At 48.1% G+C, this 22,197-nt stretch overlaps 1 protein-coding gene across 1 annotated transcript in view; it reads right to left on the reverse strand.

Annotated features, from left to right (window-relative positions):
• M1AP (meiosis 1 associated protein) overlaps positions 1 to 22,197 on the reverse strand; it is a 49,500-nt gene that overhangs the window by 12,623 nt on the left and 14,680 nt on the right. The window contains exons 3-5 of the mRNA XM_034772104.1: positions 17,254 to 17,427; positions 8,209 to 8,359; positions 5,299 to 5,440 (exon numbers count right to left, since the gene is read on the reverse strand). Of these exons, the coding sequence (XP_034627995.1) occupies positions 5,299 to 5,440; positions 8,209 to 8,359; positions 17,254 to 17,427 (467 nt within the window). The remainder of the gene's footprint in view (positions 1 to 5,298; positions 5,441 to 8,208; positions 8,360 to 17,253; positions 17,428 to 22,197) is intronic.

Below are 22,197 nucleotides of genomic sequence, written 5' to 3' on the forward strand. Positions count from 1 at the left end.
TGTCCAGAGCGTCAACAGAGTGGTGCACTGTGGGATAGCTCCCGGAGCTATTAGCGTCGATTTCCATCCACACCTAGCCTAATTCGACATGGCCATGTCGAATTTAGCACTACTCCCCTCGTCGGGGAGGAGTACAGAAGTCGAATTAAAGAGACCTCTATGTCGAACTAAATAGCATCGCAGTGTGGACGGGTGCAGGGTTAATTCGATGTAATGGCGCTAACTTCGACATAAACGCCTAGTGTAGACCAGGCCTCAGATTATGAACTCCATTTTGTGTTAGGTGCTGAACTGAAGTCTAAAGTTGCCTGAGAGCAACTTATTGCATTGCTTTTGAGACAGCACCCTTTCTGGAAGGGACTTGCCATTGCCTTGAAGGACTATCACGGAGAAGCCAACAAGGCTGTAATCTGGAGCCATTGATGACTGTGTTGCTCAGCTGCAGCCCAACCCCTAAGAACAATGGAACATTGGTACATCCGGGGGAGAGGCTGGAGCATCCCCATGGTGCACATGGCAATGGAACAGGCTACGTGAGAGGGAGTTCTGCTCTGGGCAGGGGGGCTGGCCATCACCACAGGTAAGAAGGGGGGAAGGAGAGAGAGGGAAGAAGGGATGAATTCCAGACTCAGGGGTGAGCTGAGAGCAGGAGAAGGGGTGTCTCAGGACTTTTGTTTTGTTTCCAAAGATCTGTAACTCTTGAGGACTTTCAGAGTAAAGTTTCTGTGGTCAAGAAATCCCTTTACTAAGCCTGTGTTTCTCGCTTTCCTGCTGCGCTGTTTCTGCAGGGGTTAAAATAGAAGCCCAGCATCCCCACAGCCTGAGTGATGCTCCAGGGAAGTGTGTGTAAGCAAGTGGGAGCGCTTGGCTGGTTCCCGACACTGTTTTAATGGTCTTGGGCGAGTGGACAGTGGTGCCCCATGTCCCAAAGGAGGGTCTCGGACAAGAGGTCTGAGCCCAGGAATGTGCCATACAGTCCCAGAGCTAGTAACAGAGGTTAGACTCTGTCCTGACCCAACTGGCTTAGAAGCATGTGGGACCAAGTGATTGCGTCCACCCACGACCTGCTGACCATACAGAGTGGTACCGGGCCAGGGTGTAACAGGCTCCATCGCCCAGACTGACTGTTGAAAATAGCCCTGCTGTTGAATTGTATAGCAGCTGGATCAGAGAGACCCTGCTCCCCAGGCTGGGATCCGGAGCTCTGATTTTTACTGCTTCATTCACAGATTCCAAGGCCAGAGGAGACAACTTTCATCATCTAGTCTGACCTCCTGCATAGCACAGACCAAAGGATTTCCCTGAATTAATTCCTGGGTGAACTAGGCAGATCCAAGCTGGATTGAAAGTTTCCAGTGATGGAGAATCGACTGAAGCTATTGGTAAGCTAGGAATGGACGACGGGATGGATCACTTGATGATTACCTGTTCCGCTCAGGGGCAGCAAATTGTATGGGCCCATGGTGCCCGGGCTCCAGCAAATTCAGGTTCCGGGGGGCCCGGCTCCACCAATGTTCGGGGTCAGGTCTACCCCTTGGCCCCACCTGCCGCCCCTGCACACCCCAGAACGTCCCTGCCTGCCCTGGGCAGCAGGCGGCTGCCCCCTGCAGCTCTGCGCTGCGCTCCCTCGCCAGCCGCTGACGGCTGCAAGAGAGCGGTGCTGCGGGCAGGCTGAGGCGGCTGCTGCGCCTGTGGAGGGAGGAGGGGAGGAAGTATATGGCAGCCCCCCCCCCCTTGGCAGGTGACTCCGAGGGGAAGGGGGGGCTTATCCTGGCTGGACCTGAGCAGCAGCCTAGTGGGGCTTGGGTGAGTGTCATGCTGGGGGGCCCGGGGCCCCTCCCCCGGAGCTCGCTGCTGCCTGCCGGAAGAGGGCTGGGGGGAGTCCTCTCTGGTCCCCCACCCTAGCCCTGCAGCAGCCTGCCTGCTGCACCCCAAACTCATCCCCGGCCCAGCCCCACGCCCCGCACCCCCTCCCACACCTCAACCCTCTGTCCCAGCCCAGAGCCTGCACCCAGCACCCCAAACCTCCTCCTGCACCCCTCCTGTACCCCAACCCCCGTCCCAGCCCAGAGCCCGCACCTAGCACCCAAACTCCATCCCAGAGCCCACACCCCTCCTGCACCCAAACTCTCTCCCAGAGCCTGCACCCCAAACCCCCTTCTGCACCCAAACTCCATCCCAGAGCCCACACCCCCTCCTGGACCTCAACCTCCTGCCCCAGCCCAGAGCCTGCACCCAGCACCCAAACCACCTCCTGCACCCAAACTCCCTCCCAGAGCCTTAGGCAGGTGTGTGGGTGGGTGGGTGGAGGGGGGGGGCAGGACTTGGACCCATTCTGGGCACCACCAAAAATTATACAAACCTGCCACCCCTGATTCTGTTCATTCCTGCTGAAACACCTGGCATTGGCCACTGTTGGGAGACAGGATACTGGGCTAGACGGACCTTTGGTCTGACCCAGTGTGGCTGTTCTTATGTTCCAGTGGTTAATTGAGAACATAGGAGTGAAAGGGACCCCCTGGGGCACTGAAGTCAGGAAGCCACATCATACAGTCAGTTTTATAAACTTATCAAGATCCATCTTAAAACCAGTTTGGTTTCTTGTCCCCAGTACTCCTACTGGGAGACGGTTCCAGAACCTCCCTCCTCTGAGGGTTGGAAATCTTCTAATTTCCATCCTAAATTTACTCACAGCCAGTCTATCCCCATTTATTCTTTGCTAACACTGTCCTTTAGCTTCAATAGCTCTTTTCCCTCTCTGCAGTTAACTCCCTGATGGATTTATAGAGAGCAGTCATTTCCCTTCTCAGACTTCATTTTGCTAGACTGTACAAGGCAAGCTGTTTTAGTCGTCTCTCACATCCTACTAGCTCTTCTCTGCACATGCTGCAGTTTGATTTCATCGTTTTGAACATGCATGACCAGAACTGTACACAGTATTCTGGGTGAGGTTTTACCAGTGCTTTGTACAATGGGATTAATGTTTCCCTATCTCTACTGGAAATACCTCACCTTATACATCCTAGGAGTTCCCTTTGCCTTTTTTCATGGCTGCATCACATTGGTGGCTCATAGTCGTCTTATAAGAACACAGAACATAAGAACGGCTGTACTGGGTCAGACCAAAGGTCCATCTAGCCCAGTATCCTGTCTACCGACAGTGGCCAATGCCAAGTGCCCCAGAGGGAGTGAACTTAACAGGTAATGATCAAGTGATCTCTCTCCTGCCATCCATCTCTTATGATCAACTAATGCACCCAAGTCTTTCTCCTCCTCTGTTATTTCCAACTGATCAGTCCCCATCTTAGCAGAAATTCCTACTAGTCCCTAAGTGCATCATGACTTCACAGTCTGTATTATTACATTTAATCCCATTTCTATTACTCCAGTTCTCAAGGTCATCCATTTCTTCCTAAACGATATTCCAGTGTTGACAATGCCTCCCAACTTTGTGTCATCATCAAAGTTCACTAGGCATAGTGGATAGGGGGAAGCAGTAGATGCGATAGATCTTCATTTCAGTGAGGCTTTTGACACAGTCCCACGTGACATTCTCATAAGCAAACTAGGGAAATGTGGTTTAGATGAATTACTATAGGATGTGTGCACAACTAATTGAAAGACCATACCCAAAGAGCAGTTATCAGTGGTTTGCTGTCAAACAGGAAGGCTGTATCTAGTGGGTTCCCACAGGGGTCAATCCTGGGTCCAGTACAGCTAGACAAATTCAGACTGGAAATAAGGTGTAAATTTTTAATGGTGAGAATAATTAACCACTGGAACAATTTACCAAGGCTTGTGGTGGATTCTCCCCCATCTTTTCCATCAAGATTGGATGTTTTTCTAAAAGATTTGCTCTAGGAATTATTTTGAGGAAGATCTATGGCCTGAGTTATACAGGAGATCAACCTAGATGATCACAATGGTACCTTCTGGCCTTAAAATCTATGAATCTATGAAAAATGATGTTAACAAACATAAAAGTATCACTTTTCACAGCAGACTTACCCAGCCCAGGAAAGCCTGGGGACAAATTAAGCCCTGGATGGGGGGGTCGGGGGAGGTAGAGGGGGCCAGGGGCGATGGGAGGGGATAGTGGGGGGCTAGGGGAGGCAGCGAGGGGCTGGAGCTTGAAGTCCTGTGGACAGAGCCTTCTGCCCTGCCACCCCAGAAGCCCAAAACTTGAGCCCCACCACCCATGGGAAGGTGGGGAACTCACCCGCTGCCTGATCCTCCAGTGTTGTGCCCCAGGTGTCTCCAGAGGGGGGCAGGGCCCAACCCCTGCTGGCGGCCCCAGCAACCAACACCAAGCCGGTGCATCCAGGAGCAACAGGGATGGGGAGGTGCCGCTACTTTGTCCCTCCACCCCTCAATCACAGCCCAGGAGGCTGTGGCCGCAAGAAAAATTCCTGGTGGCCGCATGCAGCCACGGAATCTGCATTTAAGAAACACTGGCTAGGTTTACTCAGTCCTATCTCTGTACAATGGGCTGGATTTGATGACTTCTGTAGGTCCCTTCCAGCCCTACATTTCTATGGTTCATTAGTACACTCCTGCTTATTGTGCCAATCTCATTAATGGAAATATTACATCAGCTTTGGTCCCAAGTCCAGGCCTTGAGGAACTCCACTAGTAACGTCCCTCCAGCCTGTAGTCATTTCCCTTTCTGCCAGCTTCTTGCCCACCTTACAATTCCTGTACTCATTACTGTCTTCTCTACCTTAACTAATAATTTCTCATGTGGCACTGTATCAAATGGTTTTCTGAAGTTCAAATAGATTAGATCTCCTGCATTTCTCTTGTCTAAGAAATCAATTATCTTATCAAAGAAAGATATCAGGTTAGTCTGGCATGATCTATTTTTGGTAAACTCATGCTGTATTTCATCCTATTTTCCATTTACCTCCATGTCTTTAAATATTCTTTCCTTCAAAATTTGTTCTAAAACCTTGCATACTATTGAGGTCACAATAACAGGTGCCTGGATCACTTCCCCCCCCTTTCTTAAATTACACCCCCTGTTAAAAATGTGTGTCTTATTCGAGTCTGGATTTGTCATCTTCAGCTTCCAGCCATTGGTACTTGTGATGCCTGTGTCTGCTAGGCTGAAGAGCCCTCTATCTCTGGCCATCTGCTGTAGAAAAGCTGAACTCACCGGCGCAGCTGAGGACTAAACACAGAAACTGCAGGTCCTTGGGACAGCTCTCCTGGAGCAGGCTGGACTCTTTCCCCCCAGACTGATGCCTGCCTTTGCCCCAGTCACAGATCCCATGCAGACTGCAGCTTGCATGCACTCACCCGCAAGCTGTGACACAGAGCATGGAAGTTGTGCTGGTTCATCTCCAGCTCATCCCAATCCAGCTGCCAACAACTCGTAGGTTTAATGATGAAGGGAATCCCAAACAGTGCTGACTCACAAACCCCTTCAGCCTTCAGAGCCCTGCGAAAACAAAGGGCAACCTGGTGAAGATTGTCTGTGCTCAACCCATAGCAAAAGAAACTGATTGTTAAACACTTACTCCCGGGGTGTGGTGGTGGTGCAGGGTCTGGGATCCCACCCATGTCTGGTGCCAGTGCCCTAAAGACACACTGGAGGTGGGGGGATCCAACCCACACCCGGTGCCAGTGCCCTAAAACACTCACGCCCCGGGGGAGGAGATTCAGCCCACACCTGGTGCCAGTGACCTAAAGACTCACCTTCCTGGAGGGGACCTAACCCATACCCAGTGCTCTAAACACCCACAATCAGGGGGTGGGAGCGATGCTGGGAGAGCTCAAGTAAAGCTGAGCTGCTGCACGAAGGCAGGGTTTGCTATTCTGTCTGGTCAGCACAGAATCGAGTACCCCACACTGTGGGACTGATGGTGCCCTCTTTTGTATGAGTTGTAAATACTAACCACTCATGTGTTCCAGTCACATCCCAGCTCAGGCAATGATATTCTTTCCTAATCGATTTCAATTGGATCATGATTCTCCTTCACTTTCCATCCTAAACTCTGATGTTGTGTGCTGTTAAACAGCTGCTGTATCTCACCCCAGAGGTTGCTGCTTTTTAGTGGTGTCTGAAATGTTCCCTCTGTAGCCTCATTGGCGGTTGGAAAGGGTTGTTTAGTCAATATGTGTAAGTGCTTTGAACATGTACAGTTGTATACATGTTCTAAGTATTTTTTAACTAAGCTTTGGTATAATCACAAATTTATACAAGGTGACTGGGAGGGACTGTAAAATCATTGCATACTAAGCTGTTAATTAAATAAAATCCCTTCTATGCACAAGCCACAGAAAAGAACTAGAGAACCTGTCTCTATTATTATCATTATTAATTATTATTACTGGAATAACTGCCTGATGGGAAGGAGAAGCGTAAGTTTGACTTGGAGGCGTGAGAAAAATAGCACTGCCTTATTCAGATATTTGTAGCTTTCCCATCACCATGTCACACAGGCACTGGACTGTACAGGACCAAACTGTATGTGGGACCAGCTACTAACTCATTCGCAACAGGGGCTGGGAGCCAAGATTCTGACCTGGCAAGCCTGACAAAGTATCTGTACTACATTTACAGCTGGGAGCTTTTTTTGCTATTGTACCTGGTGGTGGAATAACTGCCTCAAGTATCTGCAAGTCTGGTGTCCTACTATGCTAATTACTAATTTTTCCTTTGCAGAATGATGTCACAGCATCGTCATTTGCTAAGCTCTAGTCACTAGGGGGAGCTCTGGCCCTCAAAAAGCATTTGGCTTCAGTCTGTAATCGGTCCGTAACCTAAGAGTGCATGACAAGACTGCTCATAACGTGACTCCGTCTTTTCAATGCAGGTAAATGAACAGCGTGAGTTAAACTCTGGGGTGGGAGGGAGCAGGGCCGCCCAGAGGATTCCGGGGGCCTGGGGCAAAGCAATTTCGGGGGCCCCCTTCCATAAAAAAAAGTTGCAATACTATAGTAACATGTATTTGAAAATGAAAAAAATAACTAGTGAAATACATTCAAAAATTAATTTGTAATAATTTGAAAATACACGAAATACATTATTTAAAAACATTAAATGTTTTAATGGTATGTCTACATTTGCAGTTACATAATGGGCTGTTGCTGAGTGATGGTGATGGTTGGTGCCAACGGGCTGTCACTGCCTGGCGGTGGTGCTGCTGTTGCCCAGGGCTGGGTGGGGAGCTGGGCTCTTGGTTGGGGGGTGTCCGGCTCACAGGGGCTGGGCTCGGAGCTGGGGGTCTGGGCTGTGGGAGGGATGGGGTCGGGGGGTGTCCGGCTCAGAGGGGCTGGGCTCAGAGCTGGGGGTCAGGGCTGAGAGGAGGATGGGGTTGGGGGGGTGCCTGGCCCAGGGCTGCCCAGAGGATTCAGGGGGCTGGGGCAAAGCAATTTTGGGGGCCCCTTCCATAAAAAAAGTTGCAATACTAATATAGAATACTATATTCTCGTGGGGGCCCCTGCGGGGGCCTGGGGCAAATTGCCCCACTCCCCCCCCCGGGCAGCCCTGCCCCGGCCCCTTACCATGCCACTTAACCCCTCTCCCGGAGCCTCAGCGCGCCGCATCCAGGAGCAGCCCCAAACAGCGCTGCAGCGGCGTGGTGTTTCCAGCGGGGCCTGAGCTGCCGGTGCTCGGCCGCAGCTCGCAGCCCCGCCCCCTTACCATCTGAGAGGCCGGGGGATGGGAGAAGACGGAGGCGGGGGGAGCCTCTGACATACTCATGGGGGAGCATAAGCTTGCGTATCCAAATAAATGTGTTAGTCTCTAAAGTGCCACAAGTACTCCTTGTTTTTAATCTGTGGGGTTCCTCACTAACAGTCCCTGTCAGCAGGGTTGCTGAAGGATGCACCATCACTGCTCTGTGACCTCGCTTCAGCTCTGAGCAGATGTGATAGTCAGCAGAAGGCAGCTAGTAGGATGGTGATCCCAGACAGATATGCAGAGATTCAGTCTGGTAATGTCAGAACCTGTTTCTTGCCTTTAGAACTCTACTCCTCATACCCCTGCTGAGTGACACGCTAATGAGGTTTCAGTGTAACATTAATTCCCCAATAGCTGACATCCTGTGGTGTGCATAAAGGTGAGAAACTAAACAAACTCTTGCATGGTGACAGATTTCAGAGTGGTAGCTGTGTTAAGTCTGTATCAGCAAAAACAAGGACTCCTCGTTGTTTAAACGAACTCTCTGCACCTCTTGCAGAAAGGGTTTGTGCATTACGTACTTTATGACTCTGAGTTTATACAGTGTTGTAGTTGGACAGGCTGCCATCTGGTATGGTGTGTTGACATCATCTGTTCTCACTGTGACATCAGCTGCCCCAGGAAGCAGAGCTGGGCTAAGCAGTCTCTCCTGAATATCACATTTCACACATGCTACAAAGAGATTTGGCAAAGATGACTGGAAATATAACAACTAATAACATTTTGTACTTTACATCCTCAAAGCAGTGTACAAACACTTAAATATATTAATATTGTTTACTGACAGGCAACTACACAGGGAACAATGAAACCAAAGTATGGGACACAAGGACAACACTGTCTAGCTAATGAACGATCCCAGCTCCCTCACAAGGTAGGTAAAAATAATTGCCCCCATTTTAAACAGAGACGAAAGTCGCCTACACTTAATTTTTAGGTATGTGCAGAAATGATTTCCTGAAAATGGACGGACTGCCGAGTCAGCCCAATAAGAGGCACCCAGTGGGCCAGCTGCAGAGCTCAGATTAGAACTCAGGAGCACCTGGCTCCTCATCCCAGGAGCAGACCGCTAAGCAGTGTCGCCTCTCTAGTCAGTCTCTCTCTTCGTAAATCATCCACACAGAAGGAGGGAACAAAGAGCGAGACCTTGTCCTGCTTGGGATATTAATAAAATGGTTGTTGGTGACAGGACAGGGGAAGCTCTAGCTAAAAAGAAAGGAAATCCTCTGAACAGCTGTAGGAAGGTGGAGCTGAGGCAGTGTCCTAGCTTCATAATGGGGTCTCAGCCCACTCTTCCCCTTAGGGTCTTTTGTTTGTTGTTTCCCCCTTCGGCTCTGAAGAGTGATAGCTACTTAATCTCTGTGAAATCCCATCACTAGGTTGACATCTGCTCCATGTCCAAAGGGATCTTGCTTATCTAATGGCTGTAGGCAGCTTCTTTTCTCTTCTGGGGATGCAACTAACCTCACATTATGCAGAGGTGAGGAAACTCTTGGCTTTGATTCCCTTCTTAGGGCTTGCTGACACTTGAAAAGCTGCAGTGGCACAGCTGTGCCGCCAAAAGGTGATAGCTAGAATTCTTGCATCTATCTAGCACGGTCTACGCTGGGGATTAGTTTGGTTTAACTAAACTGCTCAGTGGGGTGAATTTTTCACACCCCTGAACAACATAGTTAAGATGACCTAATTTTCTAGTGTAGACCAGGCCTTAGCTCCAACAAGGCAGTGTATTAAGTGTGAGATTCAAAATGAGCAAAGGAGCAAAATCCATTTTTCACAAACAATCAGAATAAGTGCCAGCCCTGCCTGTAAATACAGCTTCGGAGGAGAGTGCCCTCCTAAACGAAAGGGCAAAAATAAGCTTCTGAAACATCCATTCTAAAGGAAATGTGCAAGAGAGCATGTCATATACTTTGTCTCTGGTTTGGACCTGGTCAGATAAGAGCTGTCTGTGCAATGCCTGTGGAGGGTAGAAGTGTGCTCCTGCTGCTCTGGCAATATGATGCTGTGAATTTAAAAATGGCCCTGTATCACACAGGCATTGACGGGAGGGGGGGCAGGGCCATGTGCTCAGAGATTCCAGTGGCAATGCAGGTGTGACCCCACAGTTAATAACTATTGCGGGAAAGCACTTAGTTCTGCTGCATTTAGGAAGAATTCAGATTTCCAATCTAATGATCTCACACTCACACACAAAGATGGTTACTCACCTTCCTGTAATTATTGTTCTTCGAGAGGTGTTGTTCACGTCCATTCCAATTAGGTGTGCATGCACTGCGTGCATGGTCGTGGGAAACTTTTTCCCTTAGCAGCTCCCGTCGGATCGGCCAGGGAGCCCCCTGGAGTGGTGCCCTCATGGCGCTCAATATATGACCCTGCCGACCCGACCCCCCTTCGGTTCCTTCTTGCCGGCTACTCTGACAGAGGGGAAGGAGGGTGGGTTTGGAATGGATGTGAACAACACATCTCGAAGAACAACAATTAGAAGAAGGTGAGTAACTGTCTTTTCTTCTTCAAGTGATTGTTCACGTCGATTCCAATCAGGTGACTCCTAAGCTCTGCCACATTGGTGGGATCAGAGTTAAGGAATCACTGACTGGAGCACTGCTTTACCGAGAGCTGCATCATCTCTAGCATGCTGTGTGATGGCATAGTGGGTGGCAAAGGTATGCACCGAGGACCAGGCAGCTGTCTGATGCAGATATCTTGGATGGGCACCTGGGCCAGGAAAGCGGTGGAAGAGGCCTGAGCCCTTGTGGAGTGGGCCGTTATAGCCGAGGCTGGAACCTTGGCGAGGTCATAGCAGGTACGGATACAGTCCGTAATCCAGAAAGAGATGCGCTGTGAGACCGGAAGTCCCTTCATCCAGTCCGCCACCGCTACAAACAGCTGGTTTGACTTCCTGAAAGGCTTTGTGCACTCAATGTAGAACGCTAATGCCCTCCGCACATCTAATGAGTGAAACTTCTGCTCCTGTGCATTGGCATGTGGCTTGGGGTAGAAAATGGGTAGAAAAATGTCCTGGCTGAGGTGGAATTGGGATACCACCTTGGGCAGGAAAGCTGGGTGCGGTCTGAGTTGTACCTTGTCCTTGTGGAAGGCTGTGTGTGTGTGTGGGTGGGGGGGTCAGAGGTTAATGCTTTTAGCTCCAATACCCTCCTGCTCGATGTGGTGGCAACCAGAAAGGCCACCTTCCACGAGAGATACAGAAGGGAATGTAGCGAGCGGCTTGAATGCGGCTCCCATAAGCCTAGCTAGGACCAGACTGAGGTCCCAAGTCGGTACCAGTGGGCAAGACTGAGGGTATAGCCATTCCAGGCCCTTAAGGAAAAGGCCTACCATAGGACTGGCGAAGACTGAACGCTCCCACTCTCCGGGGTGGAATGCTGAGATGGCCGCGAGGTGCACCTTGATAGACGATCCGGCCAGGCCTTGCCGCTTGAGGTGTAGGAGGTAGTCCAGGATGAATGGTATAGATGCCTGGAGTGGAGATACTCAATTGAGATTACACCAGCATGAAAACCGTTTCCGTTTGGCCAGGTAGGTGGCCCTGGTGGAAGGTTTCCTGCTACCAAGGAGCACCTCCCTCACCGATTCCGTACACTGGAGCTCCCTTCGTTTAACCATGAAGCTTCCAGGCTGTGAGGTGCAAGGACTGGAGGTCTTGGTGAAGCAGGTGGCTGTGGTCCTGCATAATCAGATTGGGAAGGGGGTCAACACAATGGGGGTGCAGACTGACCACTCCAGAAGTGTGGTGTACCAATGTTGGCGTGGCCACGCCGGAGTGAGCAGAATTACCTCTGCCTTGTCCCTGTGGCTCTTGAGAACCTTGTGGATGAGTGGTATCAGAGGGAAGACATACAGTAGATGGTTCCCCCCAGTGCATCATGAACGCATCTGAGATTGATCCCAGGCGGTGTGTTTGGAAGGAGCAAAACGTTGGACACTTCCTGTTGCTCCTGGTGGCATATAGGTCTACCTGGGGAAACCCCCACCTTTGGAAGATGGAGTGGATGACTTCCGTCCGGATAAACCACTTGTGACTGCGGAACGACCTGCTGAGGTGGTCTGCAAGCTCGTTACATGCTCCCGGGAGATAGGACGCCTCCAGATGAATGGAGTGGGCTACACAAAACTCTCGCCTCCTGACAGAGAGGGGAGGAGAGGGCTCCGCCCTGCTTGTTTATGTAAAACGTGGCAGTGGTGTTGTCGGTCAGCACCGCCATGCAGTGACCTTGCAATATTGTATGGAAGGTCTGGCAGGCTAGTCTTACCGCTCTGAGCTCCTTTATATTGATGTGGAGCAGGATCTCAGACTGTGACCACATGCCCTGAGTCTATAAGTGTCCTAGGTGTGCCCCCGAACCGAGCTCTGACACGTCCATTACTAAGGTCATGGATGGTTGAGTGGTGGTGAATGGGACTCCTTCGCAGACCATGCGAGGGTCCAACCAACATCTTAGGGTGTCTAGGACTTGTGACAGTACTGTTACTACCAAGTCTAGACTGTTCTGACCCGGGTGATAAGCCGTAGCGAACCACGCCTGGAATGGTCTGAGACTCATCCTGGCATGCCTCACCACATAGGTCCCAAGAGGTGGGCATGTCCTCGCGATGGTGGTGGGGTATTGTCTGAGCGTCTGAATGATGTGTGACAGTGTTTGGAACCTGGGTTGTGGCAGGATGGCTCTTGCCTGAACCGAGTCCAGCACTGCCCCAATGAATTCTATTCGTTGGGTGGGTGACAGAGTCGATTTGTCTGCATTGAGGAGGAGACCCAGCCTCTGGAAGGTCTCTCTGACTAACTGGACATGGGACTCCACCTGCTCCCTGGAGCACCCCTGCAGGAGCCAGTCGTCTAAGTAGGGGTACACTTGCACCTGTCTCTTTCAGAGAAAGGCTGCGACGACTGACATACACTTGGTGAAGACCTGGAGGGCTGTTGATAACCCGAATGGGAGCACCGTGAACTGATAATGTATGCGGTTGACAATGAACCTCAGGAAGCATCTGTGGGGCGGCCAGATGGCTATGTGGAAGTATGCATCTTTTATGTTGAGGGCAGTGTACTAGTCCCCTGGAACCAGGGAAGGGATAATTGTGCTCAGGGAGACCATGCGGAACTTTACCTTTACCATGAACTGATTGAGTCCTCGCAGGTCTAAGATGGTTCTGAGACCCCCCCCTTTGCCTTGGGGATTAGGAAATAAGAGGAATAGAATCCCTTGCCCCTTAGCTCCTGAGGAACCTCCTCCACCGCTCCCATGGCAAGGAGCGCCTGCACCTCCTGGATAAGGAGTTGCTCATGAGAGGGGTCCCTGAAGAGGGACAGGGAAGGGGGATGGGAGGGAGGAGAGGAGCAGAATTGGAGAGAATATCCCACTTCTACCATGCGAAGAGCCTAGTGGTCTGATGTTATATGGGACCATGCATGGTAGAAGTGGGATAGACGGTTCAAAAAACGGGGGGGAAGGATCTGTAATCGTGGCTGGTACCCCGTCCTTGTCCTACCCCTAACCCTTCAAAACCCTTGCTTGGGTCCCAAAGATGGCTTGGTCGTTGGCCTGAGGGAGGGTTGGAAGGCCAACGCCTCGAATTCCTGCCCCTCTGGCAGTAAGTATCCTGCCTCGGGTGGGACTGGTATTGCCTCTGCTGTTGCACAGGCTGAGACTTTCTCTGGGTAGCAGGTGTGTGCATCCCCAGAGACTTCATCATTGCCCTGGAATCCTTAAGGCTGTGAAGCCTTGAATCAGTCTGATCTGAAAACAGCCCTGCACCCTCAAAGGGAAGGTCCTGCAGGGTCTGCTGAGCTTCGGGGGAAGCCTGGATGCTTGGAGCCAAGCTGTTCTCCTCATGACCATCCCCGAGGTGATGGTACATGCCGTGGAGTCAGCTGAGTCGAGTGAGGCCTGCAGGGATGTCCTGGCAACTGCCTTCCCCTCCTCAACCAGAGCCGAGAACTCAGCTTTTGACTCAGTGGGGAGTAACTCCTTACATTTTGACATGGAGTCCCATGAGTTAAAATGATACCTGCTGAGGATAGCTTGCTAGTTAGCTATCCTCAGCTGTAGACACCCTGCGGCATAAAATTTCCTGCCAAAGAAGTCCATCCATTTGGCCTCTTTGGCCTTAGGAGCCGGTGCTTATTGTCCCTGATGCTCCTTCTCATTCACTGCAGAGACCACAAGGGAGCAAGGGTGTGGGTGGGAGAACAAGAATTCATAACCCTTAGAGGGAACAAAGTATTTTCTTTCCATACCCCTGGCGGTCAGTGGAATGGAGTCTGGAGTCTGCCACAAAGCACTATAATTGTTGCCAATAGTCTTAATTACTGGCAACGCCACTCTGGAAGGGCCCTCCGATGTAAGAATGTCCACCACCGGGTTCTCTGGCTCAATTACTTCCTCCACCTGTAGGCCCATATTACGGATGATGCGGCAGAGTAGGTCCTGGTGGGACCTGTGATCGATGGGTGGAGGACCTGAAGATGACACTCTGGCCACCGCCTCATCAGGCGAAGATGAAGAAGAGGCCAGTGGAGGCACATGGTCATCATGGCCCACCATGTGCCAAGTGGTTCAACGTGGTCCAACAGGACCTTGGATGTGGATGGATCTGGGGCCGGTTCCAATGTACTCTCTGTAGTATGCGGGGGTGGTCTGGATAGAGCTGCCTCTGTGCTACAAGGGGTGGTTCTGTCCACCGGTGACCATGCCTTATGATGCCCCGATGCAACCGAGCCTAGAAACCCTGGAAGGGGTACCCTGGGCCTGATGGTAAGCCCAGGGGGTCCTGAAGGGCCATTGTGCAGCAGGTGGCCATTGAGGTTGCCAGGATGAAGGAGCGTGTTTCCCGCGCTTGTCCGACCTGTGCCCACTATGCTGTGAGTAGTAGGAGCCATCCTCAGAGTCCGAGGGTGACGACCACGGTGGTCCCGAGGATCCCTGCACTGGCAGTCGGTACCAAGAGGAGGAAGTCGGAGATCGGTGCTGCGATGACCGTGTAGACGAACAGTGCCAGCTTTCCTGTGACCTAGACCAGTGTGGGGAGCGGCTCCTATGTTCCAGTGCCTTATCACGGTGCCGGGTGATAGAGGGCAATCATGAGCAGTGCCAACCCCCCGTTGCCAGAGATCCCGAGTGATGCGCTCCCTGCGTCTTACTGTCATGTACTGGGACCAATGCCGGGGGTGAAGAAGACTGTGAACGGTGCCCGTTTGGAGAGGAAGATTGACTCATCATTGCTGGTTTGCCTCTAGATGGCACCTGTCTAGGTGGTGCTGGGGGCTTGTCTCTAACAGCAGGGGGCTGAGGCACAGTACTTTCTATGAGGTCCCTTGCCACCTCGAAAGTATCTGGGGTGGAGAGGGCTTCCAACTCCTCCACCAAGTCAAGCTCCACTGGAGAGTCACTGGGTGCCGGACTCAACAGTGCCAACTGGATCGCCGGAGTCGACGCCACGGGGTCTTGCTGTTTGAAAGTTAAGTCCTTCCTCGGGGGCATCTCCCCGGACGGTCTTGCTCTCTGAGGAGAGCGCCCTCTGTCAGCCTTCTTATGGCCCTTAAGCGGCGCTGGGGATGTCGACTGGTGCTGGGGCGCCGCACTGTGCTGGGATGCCGGGGATCTTCTGTACCGAGGATCTCTAGCACCAGAGTTCTTTCTCTGTACTGGTTCGTGGACCACCGCCAGGGTGCTCCGCACTGAGCTTGGGCCCAGGACTTGGCGGTCGGGTGCTACGGGACAGAGTGCAACTTCCATTAGTGGTTGTTTCAAACAGAAGTCACGTTCCTTCCTAGTCCTAGGCTTGAAAGCCTTGCAGATCTTGCAGTGCTTGGACTGGTGCGCCTCCCCTAGACACCTCAAGTACGAGTTGTGAGGGTCACTGATGGGCATAGGTTTCTAGTATAGACTGCAAGATTTAAATCCTTGGGCTTGAGGCCTGCCCTGGAGCCCAAGGCGGGGTGAGGGGAAAATGATCCACTCACCAACTATACTACTAACAATAACTAAAACAAGAAAATAAAGAAAATTTTTAAACTAAGAATGGCTAAGGGAAGACTTGAAGGCAAGCAAGCTAATGCAGTTCCAACGCCACCACGGACGGTAAGAAGGAACTGAAGAGGGGTCGGGTCGGCAGGGTCATATACTGAGCGCCATGAGTGTGCTGCTCCAGGGGGCTCCTTGGCCGACCCAACGGGAGCTGCTAAGGGAAAAAGTTTCTGACGACCGTGCATGCGGCGCGAGCACACCTAACTGGAATCGACGTGAACAATCACTCGAAGAAGAACCTCTTGAGGATGGGTGGTGAATATTAAGGGGAGGGCTGCCCATGGTGTCGTGGCAGGCATTGAGAGACTGAAGTGAAACCAGTAAGGAAAATAGCATTTTCCTTACTGATTTTACTTTGTACTCCCACTAATATGTAACTTCTGGTAGCTTCAACCATCTGACAATTACTTCAGTACTATATGAACAGATTGAACCATTTTGTAAGAGGACACCTATCTATGTGCTGCTCTGGCCCCTGCTAAGCATAATCTATCAGCACAGGAAGTGTTATTTCTATCACCATCAAACATAAATCATCTATAAAATCATGAAAGGCTTGGAAAAAGTGAATGGTGAAGGGTTATTTACCCTTCCCCACAATACAAGAACTAGAGGTCACCTGATAAAATTAATAGGCAGCAGGTTTAACACAAACAAAAGGAAGTACTTCTTCACACAATGCATGGTCAACCTGAGGAACTCATTGCCATGAGATGGTTTAGATAATACCTAGTCCTGCCATGAGTGCACGGGACTGGAATAGATGACCTCTCGAGGTGCCTTCCAGTCCTATGATTCTATGATGTTGTGAAGGCCAAAAGTATAGCTGGGTTCAAAAAAAGAACTAGATAAATTCATGGAGGAGAGGTTCATCAATGGCTACTAGCCAGGATGGTCAGAGATGCAGCGCCATGCTCAGGGCGACCCTAAACATCTGACTGCCAGAAGCCAGGAAGGGAAGACGGGTGCATCCCTCCAAGTGCCCTGTTCTGTACACTCTCCTTGAAGGTCTGGTACTGCCCACTGTCAGAAAACGGGGTCCTGGGCTAGATGGACCATTGGTCTGACCCAGTCTGGCCGTTCTTATGTTCTTAAAAATCAGCTGAACCAACTTGGGTCACATTTTCTAAAATATTTCCTCATGAGGATGTCTGATTCTCTGCTACACTAAGGCTCCTTTACACTGTTCTAAGGCACATTTGGGGCTGCCAAGGTGGTGTAAATGCACATCCACGTCAAGGCAGCTCTGTGGTGCCAGAATGTAAAGGAGTCTGGTGTAACTGAGAATCAGACCTGAGACACTTCAGTCCCAATGGAGATGTCTGATAATGGCACCTGAAAATGGGCCATTCTAAATCAATTGCCTTTTTCAGCCTCAGCTATGGTATTAGCTGCAGCCAACCATAGAATGCTGGACTCTGTCACTTTGCTGAGTGGTGACTGTGCCCCAGGCCTGTGTGATCTGTGGGCCAGTGAGAGTCAGTGGGCCACAGCTGAGAGGGAGAGAAGATGAAATACTTAGACTTGTCCTGGGGGCAGTGAAGTGACGGAAGTCTCCTGAGGGAAGGAGGAGATGGAGCTGCTCTCTGTCTGTGCCATGATCGTGAAGCCAGGTTTTAAAGAAAGTCTCCAAGCTGATAACATCATTCTCTATGGTCTGAAGGTCAATATCCATCCCCAGGATCGCACTGTCTGTGGAAGGAGAGAATCATAGAACTTTAGGGCTGGAAGGGACCATCCCCCTGCGCTGAGGCAGGACCAAGTATACCTACACTGCCCCTGACAGATGTTTGTCAAAATTATACTAGGACAGTCCCCAAGACTCTCCCAGTTGGGAAGAGGCCTCAGAACCCAGAACCATACGAACCATCTGTGCTGTGGCCACTCTGAGCAGGTGTATTGGTGTCTCAATGGCTCATATACTTTCCTTACTCCCAGTTTGTTTGTACTTGTATTTGTTTGCCCAACAGCTGCAGCAAGAGGAGTCCATGCCTGAACACAAGGAGTGCTCCCCTAGGCCATGCTGCTTATGCACATGCATGCCTCTACACTTCGGGTTACAAGGGCCTTCACCACACCAGCCTGGGATATTTTACATGGCAAAAAAACAGTGTTCAGATCAAAGGTAAAAACACATGCAGGTGGTAAGTTCATGGGATAGAAGTGGGAGTTTTAAAGTAGACTGAATTCATTTAAAGAAAATGTAGGTGAAACAGAAGTAGTACCTAACATGGTCAAAACCCTGGCTCAGCCTCACAACTCCTAAGGAGAGTAGGTATCAGTGCCCCATTTTACAGATGGGGAAACTGAAGCAGAAAGTTGCAAAGGGTCTTTCTTATAGAGTCAATGACAGAGCTGAAATTAGAACTTAGGTCTTCCTGACTAATGCTGGGCGCAGTCCTCCTATACTGCCCATCAATGGTAGTTTTGAGCCAGGCAGTATTTGTCCCATAACTTTAGCATGCAGTCTCAATCCTGCCTATTTTATAAGAAGGGATAATCTGATACTTGGATTCAGTAGAGAAATGCGCAGAATTCTGAACTCCAAGAGACACTTCTTCAACTGTGCCTCAAACGAAATGGTCAGACTAAATACTGTACACATTCCACTCATCTACATGGAAAATCTACAGGAACTGCAGCAGCATGTATGGCACAGCCGGAGATATACTTGCTTCCAGCGGGGAGCTACTTGACTCAACTCCAGCAAAGTCAGACACCAAGGATTTCTCTGGTGGCACAACACAAGGCTGCTCTCACTGCCCTGGCTCACCATGGCAGGGTGGATAAAAATCAATGATTTTAAAAAAATAAAAATAAAAAAAAATCTGATTTTTTTTGATAAAATGCTTTTTGAGAAAAAAAACTATCTAAAGATAGTTTTAATTAAGATATGTTATAGCTCAAAGATATCTCATCATGGAATAGGGATTATAAATTCTAATTCTATAGTATGAGACAATATATTCAGGTAATGTTTAAGAAAGTTTTGTAAATGAGTTCCAATAGTTCATGGATTAGGGACCCAATCTTATGGGGTTCCAGGGGCTCCTGTATAGATTATTTAGGTTAATCTTTCTATCTACTCAATGGGACTCAGTGCTCAGTACTCCTGTTCTGTTTGAGCAGCATATTCCAGAAATCTTGAGGTCTTTCTGAGTGTAGCCGTCATTGATTTGAGATCTACCATACCATTCTCTTACTAGAAAGGAAATCCTATAATGGCAGCAGGCCGTAAAAGAGACCCAGTTTGGGAATATTTTAATGAAGTTCCTTTACTTGTGGGTAAGACAGGCATGTGTGCAAAATGTAAACAGCGCAACAAAGAAATGCAAGGCCTGGTTGCCCAAATGAAACAACATCATGAGAAGTGTTTCTTCTCAGGCGGAAGCTGTGCTGAAGATGATGAAAGGAACATGTCTGAACGTGCAGGATCTTCAGGTTGGTAAACTTTTTTATTTTATACTTCTTTCTTAAGGACTGCCTGTCTTCCTTCTGGATTATTCTTTAATTCTTATGTTTGAGCAAAAATATATAGTTGTTACTCTATGGTACTATCATTTTAGATGCAGTTGTGATAAAAAAAAGAAATAGCTGAAATAGGCAGATCTTCCTTTTACAATTTCACCTTTAAAGTAGTACTGAGTGTCAGTGAATGCAATGAGGAATACTAAATGAGCAGTATGGTGGTAATAATTAAATAACTGCATTGACTTATTTTGCTTAGGAGAATCCATCCTCAACAGGATTCTGAAGACTATCCACCTTCAAGATCACCATCATTTTCTATAGTTTCAGAGTTATCTGACAATGTCAGATGTGTTTCAGTCACATCATGTATGTCACGTAGCCACAGTATATCACCTGTAGCAAAAAGAAAAAAAACCTCCATCATCCAGAAACAACCATAGATAAGTTTGTGATAAGAACCAGCAGATTACAAAAAGAGGTAACTGATGAAAAAATTGCCCGGTTTGTTTATGCAACAAATTCTCCTTTCCCTATGATTGAGAACCCACGCTTCATTAACATGGTTCAGTCATGAAGACCAGGCTACAGTCCACCCAACAGAGCAGATGTTGCAGGCAAATTGCTGGATAAAGTGTATGAAAGAGAAATTGAGCAGTGTGCAAAAGGTCTAGAGGGTGAAATTGTTAACCTGAGTCTTGATGGGTGGAGCAATGTCCACAATGATCCTGTTGTATGTGCTTGTGTGACAACAGAAGAAGGGAATGTCTTCCTTACAGAAACAATTGATACATCAGGAAATGCACACACAACAGAACACCTAAAAGAAGTAGCAGTAAAAGCTATAACAAACTGTGGAAAAAAAAATTCAAATGTCTAGTACGCAGCTTGGTCACAGATAATGCTGCAAATGTATCCAAGATGAGAAGAAATTATTTAGAAGAGAGTCCCAAGCTAATAACATATGGTTGCAGTGCTCATTTGATGTACCTCCTAGCCAAAGACTTCAGTGTTCCAGAAATAATTGCAATTGCAATTATAATAATTGTTGAAATTGCAAATTTGCAAAATTGCAAAATACTTCTGTAACAACCATTTTGCAGCAGCTGCTCTGAAAAGAGTGAGAGGAACCAAGCTAACTCTCCCACAAGACGTGTGATGGAACTCCGTAGTGGACTGTTTTGAGCACTATATCAAGAACTGGCCTAATCTGATGAGTTTGTGAACAAAATTGTGAAAAAATAGATGGCACTGTCACAGCCAAAGTTCTCAACATTGGGCTTAAGAGAAATGTTGAGCACATGCTAAGTACCCTGAAGCCTATTTATGTACCCTTGAACAGAACGCAGGGAAATAGCTGTTTTATTGCTGATGCTGTTGAAATTTGGAAGGAATTGAGTGAGATCTTAAAAAGAGAAATATGCAATGACAGAGTTAAATTACAAGCATTAAAAAAACAAATGGAACAAGCACTATCTCCAGCTCATTTTCTTGCAAATATTTTCAATACTCAGTACCAGGGTCAAACTTTAACTGCTGAAGAAGAGGAGTTGGCTATGACATGGACATCCAGCAATCATCCCTCCATAATGCCAACTATAATAAACTTCAGAGCTAAGGGTGAACCATTCAAGAAATATATGTTTGCTGATGATGTTTTAAAGAAAGTCACACCAGTGAACTGGTAGAAATCACTTAAGCACTTGGATTCAGAAACTGTTGAAGTGATAACCTCACTTTTAACAGCAGTAGCTTCTTCTGCTGGTGTAGAAAGAATATTTTCTTCCTTTGGATTAATTCATTCCAAATTGAAAAATCGTTTGGGACCTGAAAAAGCAGGAAAGCTTGTTTTTCTTTTTCAGATTATGAACAAACAGGAAAATGAAGGTGAAGGTGATTGAGTTAGCTACAAAGCCAATATCTTAAGTTTCTCATGTTGACCTAGCTGACAGTCTATTTTAATTTTTGTTTTTTTGTTTTTTAAATATTTCATTAACTATTTTAGTTAAAAAAATTTTAACAAAAACAAACCTGATTTTAAAAAACTTGAATGTTTAACTAAATTCAAAAATTCTTATGCTTGTTTTGTTAAAATATTATGTTTGCTGTTGAAGAAAAAAATCCAGAATACATAACGTTGTTTTAGTTAAAGAAAACAATTTAAATGTCTGTCTGGTGGTGATCTCCTCCTAATACAGCATGGCAAGAAAATCCTCCAAATATTAATGATTAACCTGTTGAATTGGGATAGTTCACCTCCCAATGACTTCATAAATATCTGCTTCAATTACCTTTGGTAAATGAAATAACCAAACAATCATTCATTTTCTGATATAGCTGTAAAACTAATCTGAAAAGTTTTCAAAATAAATCACTTTAAAAATGTATAGTGTGTATTCTTCACAATATATATTAAGGTTATAACAACAAAGAAGAATGCACTTTTATGTAGATTGATTAAATTGAGTCTTCCTGACTAGTGATTTAAATAAATCAATTTGATTTAAATCAAATCCACCCTGGTTTGTGGCCAAACAGGTGATAAATCCTGCTGTGCAAAGTTACTTCACTTTTCCAGATAAAATACAAGTCAAGAGAGAAGGATTCTTAATTAGCTTTTTAGCCTAATGTTCCCTCGGCACATTGCAGAGTGGAGGAAGGTGAGAGATGTACAGAGATTTTCTGATGTTCCCTCTAATAAATACATGAGGTGTTCAGAAACCATGGTGATTTGTGCAGTGTAAGAATTTAAAGACACACAGATGTCGCTTTCTTCTTCAGCTAGAGTATTGTCATGTGCCCTAATGCCACAAACTGCTCTTTACTAGTGATGGGAATACAAACAGTATAGATAAACATGTCAGATATCTAACAACCAATCCAAACAAATTCTGGAGAGTTTTCTCTCGCCTATGATACAGGCCGATTCTGCAACATTGAAGTAAATGGAGGAGCTTTCCGTAGAACGGGGCTGTCCTCTGACTCAGGACTAGA

Source organism: Trachemys scripta, chromosome 5 (genome assembly GCF_013100865.1).
Source record: "Trachemys scripta elegans isolate TJP31775 chromosome 5, CAS_Tse_1.0, whole genome shotgun sequence".
In the NCBI taxonomy this organism is placed as follows: domain Eukaryota; kingdom Metazoa; phylum Chordata; order Testudines; family Emydidae; genus Trachemys; species Trachemys scripta.